General features: G+C 40.4%; 1 protein-coding gene across 1 annotated transcript in view; it reads right to left on the bottom strand.

Annotated features, from left to right (window-relative positions):
* The window catches only part of STARD9 (StAR related lipid transfer domain containing 9), a 146,729-nt gene that overhangs the window by 132,938 nt on the left and 778 nt on the right, over positions 1 to 13,013 (bottom strand). The window contains exon 2 of the mRNA XM_069105668.1: positions 11,690 to 11,806. Within this exon, the coding sequence (XP_068961769.1) occupies positions 11,690 to 11,806 (117 nt within the window). The remainder of the gene's footprint in view (positions 1 to 11,689; positions 11,807 to 13,013) is intronic.

The raw sequence follows: 13,013 nt of genomic DNA, 5'->3' as shown, positions 1-13,013 counted from the left end.
TATGTATGTAGAGGAGCTTGGAAAAGAAGGGTGGAACCAGATGGCAAAAGGGTTCTCTATACATGACACAGAAAAGTTTGTATTTTGTTGTAGAGTCAATATTCAGCCACTGACATTTTTAAGTAGGGGAGTAATATGGTCGTGTCAATGCTTTAGGAATACCCCTTTGGCAGCTGTGTGACATTGGGATGGGAGAGTGAAGATGTCTGAGGAAGGGAGAACACAAAGGAGTTTGCTGCAGTAAGTCAGAGAAGTGATAAGATCCTGAACTAGACAGAGTAGAAAAGAGGGCGCAGATCCAGGAGGTGTGATGGTAGAAAGGGCAAGATAGGGTAGCTGACTGGATGGGGGTGAGCAAGAGTGAAGAGCTGAGGGTGACCCTTCAGTCTGGGTGACCAGAAGGATAGTGACTCAACAGAAACAGGTAAGTTCAGAAGAATAATTGATTTTACAGAAAAGATGAGGTTCATTTGGACATGTTGAGTTTGAGATGCCTATGGGACATCCAGCTGGAAATATCCAATAAAGATAGCTTGAGCTCAGAAGAAACTGGACATGTCAACCCAAGTGACAGTGTCTACACAGAGATGAAAACTGAACTCGAGGTTGCTGATAAGATAAGAAGGCAGAGGAAAAAAAATGATTGCATAACCTATTTTTAAGTTTAATCTTCACTATTAACATTTTCTCCATCACTTTCTTAAGTCTAGACAATCAGCAAATCAGTAAATCAAGCGCTACTAGCATGTGCCGATTTCTGAGGTATAAAGGCTCCACGGTCAATTTAATAATCAGCTCTCAAGACCTGGTTCCAGTACACCACTGATTCTCCTGCTCTGATTCTGGAGATGCATCACCCAGAGCACAGTTAATTATCAGAAAGAAAAAACTCTTGAACCTCACAAAACAAGAAACATATCAAAATACTGTATGCAAGCTGGGAGAGCAAGGAATAGTTTACCTGTCAGATTTATGGAGAAGGGAAGAATTGATGACAAAACAAGAGATAGAGAACATTACAAAATGTAAAATGGATAACTTTGATTACATTAAACTGAAAAGTTTTGTACAAACAAAGCCAAAAGTTGTGTACAAACAAACCAAGATTAGGAGGGAAGTGGAAAATTGGGAAAGAATTTTTACAACTTGTGTCTGATAAAGATCTCATTTCTAAAATATACAGAGAGTTGAGTCAAATTTATAAGAATACAAGTCATTCCCCCATTTGATAAGTGGTCAAAGGATATGAACAGGCAGTTTTCAGAGGAAGAAATTAAATATATCTATAAGCATATGAAAAAATGCTCTAAATCACTATTGATTAGAGAAATGCAAATCAAAACAACTCTGGGGTGCCACATCTCACTGACCAGATTGGCCAAGATGACAAAGAAGGAAAATGATAAATGCTGGAGAAGATGTGGGAAAACTGGAACACAAAGTATTGTTGGTGGAGTTGTGAACTGATCCAACCATTCTGAAGAGTAATTTGGAACTCTGTCCAAAGGGCTATAAAATTGTGCATACCCTTTGACCCAGCAATACAACGTGTAGGGCTTTATCCCAAAGTGACCATACAAGTGGGAGGAGGACCTGTATGTACAAAAAATATTTATAGCAGCTCTTTTTGTGGTGGCAAAGAATTAGAAATCAAGGAGATGCCCATTAATTGGAGAATGGCTAAACAAGTTGTAGTTTATGAATGTAATGGAATATCATTGTGCTATAAGAAATGAGGAGCAGAAGGACTTCATAATAACCTGGAGAGACATATATAAACTGATGCTGAGCGAAGAGAGCAGAACCAGGAGAACTTTGTACACAATTACAGACACATCATATCCGTGATGACTAACTTTGGTGGACTGGGTTTCTCTCAGCAATGCAACACTATAACACACTCTGAAAGACTCATGATGGAAAGAGATATCCACATCCAGAGAAAGAATTATATAGCATCTGGATGGAGATTGAAGCAAACTACCTGTTCTCTCTCTTTCTTGTTTTGTTTTGTTCTGTTCCTTCTTTCCCGTTGTTCATTCCATTGGTTATAATTCTTTAGAACTTGACTAATGTTTAATGTGAAAATATTTTTAGATCCTATATTTGATTGCATGACGCCATGGGATAGGGAAAGGGGGAGAAAATTTAGAACTCAAAGGATTGTGGAACTGAGTGTTGTAAACTAAAAGTAAATCAATAAATTTGATAAGTTTTAAATTTAAAAAAACACTGCAGAGGGCAGCTATACGGTACAGTGAGTAGAGCACTGGCCCTGGAGTCAGGAGGACCTGAGTTCAAATCCGGCCTCAGACACTTAACACACTTACTAGCCTTGTGACCTTGGGCAAGTCACTTAACCCCAATTGCCCTGCCTTTGCCCCTGAAAAAAAGCAAAATGAAAAAAACACTGCAAAAAATCCTGCAAACAGCTTGAGACTCTCAAAATTATAATACAAAATCCTCTCCCTCCCCCCAGAGCCAAAGAGAAAACTCTTCCCAGATCTTGGATACTCTAGTTCAATGTTCTACTCGTTTTATAATTATTCACTGATGCTTTTTTAACATCACATTCTCTTTCCAATTACTCCCACCACCAAGAAGCCCTTCTCTAGTACCAAAAAGCACATTTAAACAAACAAAAAAAATCAGTAAATTGAAAGAAGAAGACAAGCGTGATCTAGAACAGCGGTCTATGTTAGAAGGAGGCAATCTATAGCCCTGAGGCCTCTGGAGAGCGTCGGAGCTTGCTGGTAGTCTAACCACCTTTGTGCCTTCGAGGCAAGGAGGCATAACAACGTGCTTCCTCAGGCAACATCATATGGCTCTTCTCATATCAAGAACAGTCCCAGTGATGGAGAGCTAACACAGAGAGGATTCTAGACTCGGAACAGAATTAAAGGGTTCATACTTAGACCTAAAAGCTAGAGAGTTGAAGTTTCCTACTGTTCTCAGGGAGTTATATAGTTAACTGTGTGATGCTGGGGCTACCTGTACATCACGGGATAGGGGACGAAATCATCTTCACCCTCTGGCTTCAGGATCAGAGCCCCAGCAATCACTCAAGTCAGAGACCACCACCTATGTCAGGCACCAATCCCCATGAAAATGCTTCTTTCCACTGAAAAGGGACTGCCTTCTGACTGGAGAAGGAAATCCTGTTTAATTTTTTATGATTTATAATTATATTCATAACTGTAATTTATTATGATTTAAGAGTTTGAGCCCTAATTCACCCCTACTGTTCTGGGTCCCCAGTTTCAATCTAGTGGTATTTAAGGGAAAGTACTACCAAGATTTGCTTTCTGGGATCCCAGCTTCTATTCCACCTTCTGTATGGAGAGGCAGTGTTTCCAACATTAAGGGACAACTGGGAGATTTTCCTTAGGGGGAAAGTTTATTCAAATTCTGGCCCTCTTAAAGCATCAGGACTTCAGGGACAAAATCCAGACCATATTCCCACAGAGTAAGAAGAGTGTGGGGTCTGCTTGACATCTGACAAAGAGGATACAGGCTCTGTTACAATCAGGCAATCCCTGACATACACTGCACACTCCCAGAGGGTTATGGGGGTTCCCTTCCTTCATAGTTTCTTGCCTTAACTCCCCTTGCTCGTTAAGAGTAATACAGATTCTCTAGTTAACTGAGGGGAAGCCTCAGACTGTTTATTAAATCAGTTGAAATAAACCTCAAGAGACCATGGTTTTATCTCTCAAAACAGATTTCCTGCCTGGATCTTTCTATTTGATCTTTCCATTAAATCTCAAATTAGGGACAATCCTGTTTATAAATTTCCCCTCCCTATGGCCTCAGAAGCCACTACTAGATTCTTATTTTTTTTTCTCCAGTCTTTCCCCTGAGATGTCCAGGGTTGGTGTGTACACAGTAATTCCACAGATACAGGAGGCACCCCTTGGAGCAGCATCCTTTCTCTAGAGGTCTTCTCTAGACCTCTAGGTCTGGACCTTGCTTATATTAAGGTCAGCGAACTTTAAAGTGGCCGTGGCTATGTGGATGAGTGTGCTCTTCCTTCTCATTCCCAAATGAACTTAAAGGCAGCCCCATAGGGCTGAACTACAATTCTATCACCTTAGAAGCACCCTCTCCCCCAGCTTCACTCTCCCCACCAAGATGGCAGCCAAATGGCAACAAGCTCAAATAGCCTCACACCTCATTCACAGATAGGACCATAGGGCAAACCTGAACTTGCCTGGACTTCAAAAAAGGTCAGAGAAGAGACCTTTGGTGAAGACCAAGTACATTCACCTTTATACAGTTATCCCTTCCTCACTGGGGTGGGGGGGGTAGGGGATGGGATTTAGCAATACGGTGTCCTAGCGATCTGGAAAATCTGCATAAAAATTTCTGACCCTCCCTTCATACCAGAGAAGAAGTCTGAATTATTATGGTATTAAAAGGTAAAGTATGTGGACAATATACAATACTATACACATATTTATGCATTTCCCAGTTTCTAAACTTTTTCTGTGTCTGTGACTTCCACAAAATTCCCCAAAACTTCCCGTTTAATTTCTTACGCAGACCAGTGATATATTGAAACCACAATGGGGAAAGTCTGGATGTGGAAAGGATAACTGTACACACCTCTGCAGAAAATAGATGACTATAAGCAGAAAGCTTCACATTATAAAAGAAAGGGAACAGAGACTTTAACCTTTAAATTGGTCTAGAGGCTGCTAGATTTTGGTTCTAATGTATTTTACAGCCTACAAGGCAAAACAGTGGAGAAATCAAGAGGATCACAACAAAGAGAGAGGGGAAAAATCCCTGAGACCTGAGTTTGAATCCTAGCTCTGGCACTCAGTATATGAGCATGAGCCTTGGGTAGTGACTTCACTTGTCTGGGACTCAAGTCTCCTCATCTGTAAGGTGAAGGATTTGGAGTAGACGAGTCTTCCTGACTCCAAACCCAGCACTCTGTTCACTGCACCATCTAATCACTCTACTTTTATTCAACTACAAAAAACTTATTTTATCCACCTGGGAAACAATGTGTAAAACATTAAATATAAAACAATAATAAGTGGAGAGTGACTTGTCCCAGGACCATTTCTACCTGAACCCCATTGAAAAAAAGATAAGAAGAATGAAATAACATGAACAACAACTTCAAGGCAGTTAGAGAAAGATGAATGCTTCCTTGTTAAAAAGGAGGAAGATGGTCACAGAACCAATGATGAATTTAAATTGAAAATTTAGAGAAATACTTCTGGAAAAAACAAATGCCTAAACTTCACAAAGCAATACGAAGGGCTTACAATAGGTACGTGGTATTGGATGTGTTGGTGCAGCTAAGTGGCACAATGGACAGAGAGCTGGGCCTGGAGTCAGGAAGACTCATCTTCATGAGTTCAAATACAGCCTCAGATACTTCCTAGCTGTGTGACCCTGGGCAAGTCACTTAACCCTGCTTGCCTCAGTTTTCTCATCTGTAAAATGAGCTGGAGAAGGAAATGGCAAACCAATTCAGTATCTCTGCCAAGAAAACACCAAACTAGGTCATGAAGAGTCAGAAACAACTGAAAAACGACTGAAATTGCCAAACAATTGGATGTGTTGATTATAACCAAAAGTGGCTTGCCAACTCTGGGTGCAACCGAGGAAATGGTTAAGATTCAAGAGTGAACTCAAAACCTCCAAGGATTACATTTACAGAAACCAACCAACAATATGTTGACAAAGGAAAGTCAGACTAATGGCTGAGTCAAGATATATTTACAGAAGCAACAAAGGTTTATGGTAGCAATTCAAGACTAGGTCATTGCCACTTGAAATTATAGAAAAATGATCCTTAAGGAGTCTGGATTTATTCATCAATGATAATTACACAAGGAAACAGTAGAAATTGTGCAACTTATCACTTGCAGGTTTGCTAAAATTTAGGACCCACTGGATAATTAGCACACACACAACCTGGTGGCTGGAATGATGCCTTAGAATCTCATCAACTTTCATAAAATAAGAAACAACAAATCCCAATGTGAAAACACGGAGCTCAAGATACCCTTTAAGAATTAAGCAAAAAAGGGGCAGCTAGATGGCACAGTGAATAAAGCACTGGCCCTGGAGTCAGGAGGACCCGAGTTCAAACCTGGCCTCAGACGCTTAATACACACACACACACACACACACACACACACACACAAACTAGCCGTGTGACCTTGGGCAAGTCACTTAACCCCAATTGCCCTCCAAAAAGCAAAAAAAAAAAAAAAGAATTAATTAAAAAAAAAAAGACTCATGATGGGAAATGCTATCCACATCCAGAGAAAGAACTATGGAATCTGAATGCAGATCAAAGCATACTATCTTCTTTTTTTGTTGTTTTTTGTTTAGCTCTTTCTTTCTCATGGTTTTTTCATTTTATGATTCTTCTTTCACAACATGACGAATGTGGAAATATGTTTAATATGATTGCACATGTATAGTCTATATCAGATTGCATGCTGTCTTGGGGAGGGGGAAGGGGGGAAATTTAGAACTCAAAATCTTATAAAAGTGAATGCTGAAAACTAAAAATAAATTAATTTTTAAAGAAAGAATTAAGCAAAAAAACTGAACTGGAAACAGAATTTTCACTGACAAAACTATAGCCATAATCTCCTGGAAACAACATTGATCAAAAACAAAACAAAACAAAAGACACCACCCTGGAGAACAATGTTTTTAATGATGTCACTATACCAAATATTCAGAATCTCCAACCTACTTGGAATGAAAAACTTTAAAAATATAGTGACTTACAGAAGCCAGACTGTAGAATGAAAGGGAAAGAAGTGAAAGCATTGATTATAAATGGCTTTCTCAAGAAATTAAACCACAAAAGAGAGAAGAGATGAGATATAAAAGCTAGCAGGGATAGATGGATCAAGGGAGAACTTCAGAGGATGAAACATGGACATGTTTTCTTTCTATCTACTTATCTATTTGCCTTCCTTCCTTCCTTTCTTTCTTATCAGTCCATTTAACAACCTACTACTATTCGATTTGATTCTATCCCATTATATTAAATATGCAAGGAAATACAAAGTGTATTAAAAAGTTTCCTTCTGGGTCCAGCTTACGGTCCATTTACAGTATCTGTTTAACCTACCCATATATTTAGGCATGAACTCTGTAGGTTTCCCATACTACAGTATGTGTGTGCCTACCATGACCTAGATGAAGTATATATAATCCCTAATCATCCTGTCTGCTACTCAAGTCATTCCCAAGTAGGCTTTCTGTGAGCTCACAAGAGATGAAATACATTCCAATACTTTTATTCAGCTACAAAAAGCAGTCGTTTTATACACTTGTGCATTAGGCCACAGAACACCAAATCACAGTAGGGTATTTATCTGTCCCAGGACCATTTCTACCAACTAAACAATAAAAATAATAGCCAATATTTATATGTCACTTTAAGGTTTGTAAAATGCTTTACACATGTTATCACATTGGGTCCTCATAACAATCCTGGGAGCCTGGACTTATTAAAAAATAATTAAGGCACCATTGTTATCCCTATTTTACAGATGAGGAAACTGAGGCTGGGAGATTGAGTTGCCTATGGTCATACAGTTACTAAGATCTCAGGCAGAACTGGAATCTGAATCATCCTGACTTCAAGTACAATAGTCTATCTGCTGTGCCTCCTACCTACCTGGCAAGATAATAATTGAGTAATTATGATGATATATTAATTATATTACATAATAATAATAGCTGACATTATATATCATGTTAAGGTTTATAAAGTTGTTTACGAACATAACCTAATTTTTAAAAACCCTTGTAGAGTAGGTTTTATAAGTGTTGACCTCATTTTACAGATGAGAAAACTGAAATATGGAGAAGGTAAAGTGACTTGCCCAGGTCACATGAGTGGGAGAAGAGATTTGAACCCATTTCTTTCCTAACTCCAAAGTCTGTTCATTGTGCCATATATTTGGGACATGTAGAGTTTGAGGGGCTTGCAAGACATTCTAGAGGAGACATCCACAAGGCACAGACTTCTAGAAATATGGGACTGTAGAACATGGGAAAGATGATAGTTAAAAATAGTCTCAGAAAAGCCAATGAAGGAGAGAGTATCCAAAAAGAGGGGGTGGTAAATTACATCTGCAGCAGCTGAAAAAGTCATCAGATTCAGCAATTAAGAAATCATCAGCAGTCTTTAGGAAGGCAGTTTTCAGAGTGGTAAAGTAAGATTCCAGATTGCAAGGGGCCGAAAAGTGAAAGGGAGGGTCAGAAAGTTAAGGCCACAAGTTAGGTCACTCTTTATAGTTTAGTAGTGAAAGTAAGGGTGATTAGATCAGGTCAAAGCTTGAGAGAAGAGCAGGGCAAAGGGAAAGATTTTCTGTTGTTATTTTTCAAAGGAATGGTAAAACCTAACTGTATTTGTAGATAGTGAAGAAAGAGCCAACTGAGAGGAAATTAATGAAAATAGAGATGTGCAGAAGGGCTGATGAACAAACCATTTGCTGAGATCCCACTACCAGGCTCCAGCCAGAGGAAGGAGCTGAGCATATGAGACTCCAACCCTTATCCTTAATAGCGCCAGGAGGAAACCCATGTGACCAGATCCCACCAGGTCAGCATATGTGCTTCCATCTTCCTTGCAATGGTTCCCTAAAGACCCCCTGGATCCTTTGCAAAACCCGCCCCCCTCAGTGACTTAACTCTCCTATATATGTGGTCTCCAACAATTAAGGTTTCTGAGAGGAGGGAAATAAAGGTAGATAGCAAAGTGAAGAGCACTGGGCTTAGAATCACGAAGACTCTTCATGAGTTCAAATCTGGCCTCAGACACATAATAGTTGTTGACCCTGGGTAAGTCACTTAACCCTATTTGCCTCAGTTTTCTCATCTCTAAAATGAGCTAGAGAAGGAAATGGCAAGCCATTCTAGTACCTTTGCCAAGAAAATCCCAAAAGGGGTCACAAAGAGTCGGACATGACTGAAAAATGACTAAACAGCTGATTATGTTACATATAAGTTTACTATTACTGTGCTTTAAAAAAACAACAAATATGAGAAACTCAAAGAAACATTGGATTAAGTGTTGTACAGTAAAGAACAAGGAACCAAGAGAATTATTTATACAATGACTCTAACAACATACTTTATAACAACACTAAAGGGTAGTTGATCTCTGTCTCTGTCCTGAATAACTGATAATGAAACCTAACAGCCTCCTCTCAGTAGAAAGGTGGAGGACCATGGATATGTAGTGAGACATACACTGTCTGATGTAGTCACTACTTATGTACAAGGCATGGTCCTAGGCAAAGGGGAGATGATGATAGAAATCAAATAATCCTACCCTCAAGGAGTTTATATTCTAATTAAGGAAGTACAATGTATACAAAGATAAATAGCATAGTGCCTGACACATGGTAAGCATTTAATAAGTGGGGGGGGGGAGAAGGAAGGAGAGAGGGTCAGGAACACTGATGGGGTACAGGCTCTGGGAACCCCCTTGAACTCTCCTTGAATCTTCCCACTTGATCTGATGTTCACCTGAGGCCATAAGCCTCTCATTATCGCTATGCCCAAATCTTTGTTACCTCTGGATTACCTGCTGCTACTCCCCACCCTTGATCCTATCGAAACCCCATCTCTTGGCTCCTGGTGTATGACCTCTAGGCACCCCAAACTATTTGACCACCCTTAGATCCCTCCCTCAGTCTTTCTGTATATAAGAGCAATCTTTTCTCTATGAAGAGGCTCAGATTCAATCTAGCTCAGATTCAATCTGGTCCACTTGTTCAATACAAGCATCACAAATGCTCACATTCCTTAAGAGTCTGCCCAATATGGTGGATTTTTGACAAACTTTGTTTTTCCTTGGCTGAAAGAAGGCTTGGGTTGAATTCATTTGGGCAGGACCCATGTGTCGCTATTTCAGGGTCCCAGCACCCCTAAACTTCAATATATCTGTCACTATTCCTCCATTTCCAACTCTATTCCATGAGGTGAGAGAACATTTCTTATTCAGTCTTGTCTCATCCCCTAGCAAATGCTGCACTAATAAGTGTGTTTAATTTAATAAGACATTTAATAAGTTTGATAATGCTGGTGATGAACCCAAATTGACATTTAACAAATAAATATTTAAAGGTAGAAAGCATGTCACAGTTGAAGGAACACTGGCTCTGGGGTCCAAAGACTTGTGTTCAAATCCTGCCTCTAAAACCTACCTACCCCTTCATTTTACAGATAAAAAACTGAGGCTGAGAGAGGTTAAATGACTTGCTCGGGAATACACAGCTATTTAGAGTCTGAAGCAGGATGTGAACCCAGGTCTGAGTCCAAATCCAGGGTTCTGTTCATTACTCCATGCTGCCTCTGTCACTTTTGACAAATCACTTGGCCTCTGTGGTCCTTTGGAATCGTGATTAGTCATTTACAATCAACAAACATATATTAAATACCTACTATGTACCAAGTTCTCTGCTATACACTAGAGATAACAAAGACAAAAGCCAGACAAAAAGCCTGTCTCAGGGAGCTTGGCTTCTATCAGGGAAAACAACACAGGAATGGACTTGCATATCTCCATCCACATTCTCTCACATGGTCCATTTCATGGTCAAACACACACAGGTTGTTTGGCAAAGGTGAAATTTGTGGCTACCAAAGAGAATGGAACTATCTGCCTATAAGGGTACTAGATATTGATTTTGGCAGTGATATGCTGGTAAATGTTTAACAACCGGCTCTCCAAGGAAAAAAATGTATGCCTGATGCCTTAAGTTTAATCTTTATTATTAACATCTTCTCCACTTTCTTTTTTTTAATTTATTTTTTATTTTTATAAGGGTTTTTTTTTGCTTCTTTTTTAAAGAGGTTTTGGGGTTAAATGACTTGCCCAAGACAACACAGGGAGTTTTTTGTGTCGAGTGTCTGAGGCCGGATTTGAACTCAGGTCCTCCTGACTTCAGGGCCGGTGTTCTATTCACTGCATCACCTAGCCCCCCCCCACTTTCTCCACTTTTTTAAATCTAGACAATCAACAAAACAATAAACATTATTTGTACCATTTACCGATTTCTGAGGTGTAAATGCTCACACTGAAAATTTAATAATCAGCTCTCATGAGCCAGAACAGGCTGGCTACAGTTCATCACTGGATTTTGGCATTATTCACCACTTACTCTAAGGAACTAAGCTTAACCACTACTATGGGCCTAGAAAATAATATGGTCCCTACATACCAGAGTACATCAATGACCACGAGGAGCCCATTCACTCAGACTTGCCTTTAGCAGTTTCTCGGAGACACCCCGAGAGACCACATCACTTGTAAAGCACCTACTATGTGCTAGGTGCCATTCTTGGAGCCAGAGATTCAAGAATAAAAATGAAAATGAAGTTTACATTCTACACAGGGAAAACAATGCATACAATATGCCACCTAACTTGTATTCATATGAACTTTGCCCCAGCTGGAGGACTAAACTACTAACAGCCAAGTTCCTAAATCTTGCTTCTCTCCCAGGCCAAGGATCCTCTTTTCCTCTTCTCAGTGGGTCACTCTGTGAGCCCTTCCCCAACCACTGGTGCCACATCTGCTGAAATGTTATCAGTACATCATCACAGAGTCTCAACATTTCCCAATAAGCAACAATCAAGGGATGAGAAATGAGGAGGAGAGAAGCAAAGTTGGACAACTGATACTTACCACATCCTGGGATGCATACTGGGGGTCCTCTGGGTCGACTGACCAGTAGCAGTAATCAAAGCCAAATGCCACAACCTTCTCCCTTGAGGCTCCAGGGCCATCTGGCCGGCTGTCCACCTACAGGTAATAAATACAAGGACATAAGCGGGGAGTCATCACCATCACAGCTCCTGTCATTAGTCAACATGACCCCTTACTATGGCCAAGGGCACCTAAATTGGGCGTTGGCCATGTTTATGATGTATGCCAACAGAACTGATCCCCCCACCCCATTTGTCAAATACAGCTACTTATGTGCCACTACCACCGCCCCACCCTGTGATAATCTGCCCATTTTCTTTCCAGGAAAAGAAAGAGTTGGAAGGACCCCCATCCTGAACACCTACAAGCCCAATAATTTTCCCAATAAATATGGGTGCAGATCCCTGACAGTGAGCTAGCTATCCTGCTACTGGGGATTCCTCACTATGCAGCAACTTTATCATGTTCTTTTGAAGGTTCCAAGGGGATCCTTCCAACCCAAGGGAACTAAAAGCTGAGATCAGAGGCAAGAGTCAGAACCAATTCACCCACCCAGAAGGTAAACTACAGCCTGTGCTTCTGGAGGTCAGAAGTCACTCAAACCTCCAAACCTGCCCCAGTCCAAACTCAAACTCCCAGGAGAAGGGAAGGACTGAACTGGCCTCCATCAAGAAATGGAGAGTGAAGTTTCATTCATAGCAAAATCATTAACGAGTAATCATTTATTAAGCACCTACTACATACCAGGCATTGGTACGAAAACAGCAAAGACAAAAATTAAACATCTAGGTGGTAGAAAATGGGACTTAGAATCAGGAAGACCCGAATTTGAATCCTACCTCAAACATTTAATAGCTGTGTGAGGGTTAGATTCAACAGTCTCTACCTAAGGTGTCTTCCAACCCTAAATCTATGATCCTATTACAAACAGTCACTGCCTTCAAGTAACTTAGATTGAGGCTCTAGCCAAACAGTTTGTCTCTGGCACCAGGCATTACGTACTTACAAACAATTAGACATCAATCATGAATAATGGAGTATATAGGAACAGGATATGTCTGGCCTCAGGCAAGCACCCAGCCAGGGAGGTGGTTAAGGGGGTAAGGTTCTGATCTTGGCCAAGATTTGTCCTTAGGAACCAAAAATATGAGCTCTCTGAACGAAACAGCTGAAGTAATTAGGCAACTGGAGCTATAAACAAAGACACAGCAGGGAATAAAGGGTGACTGTCCCAGGGAGCTCCCCTCGAGAGTTTGGCAAGCTCGCAGGTCATTTATCTCTTAGCAGAGAATGCCATGCCAAT

The sequence above is a fragment of the Petaurus breviceps genome, unplaced genomic scaffold (assembly GCF_028583685.1).
Source record: "Petaurus breviceps papuanus isolate PSGF00001 unplaced genomic scaffold, PetGlider_PUasm1.0 77, whole genome shotgun sequence".
NCBI classification, from domain to species: Eukaryota; Metazoa; Chordata; class Mammalia; order Diprotodontia; family Petauridae; genus Petaurus; species Petaurus breviceps.
Note: the sequence above shows the minus strand (reverse complement) of the source record. Positions and strands in the feature narration are given on the sequence as shown.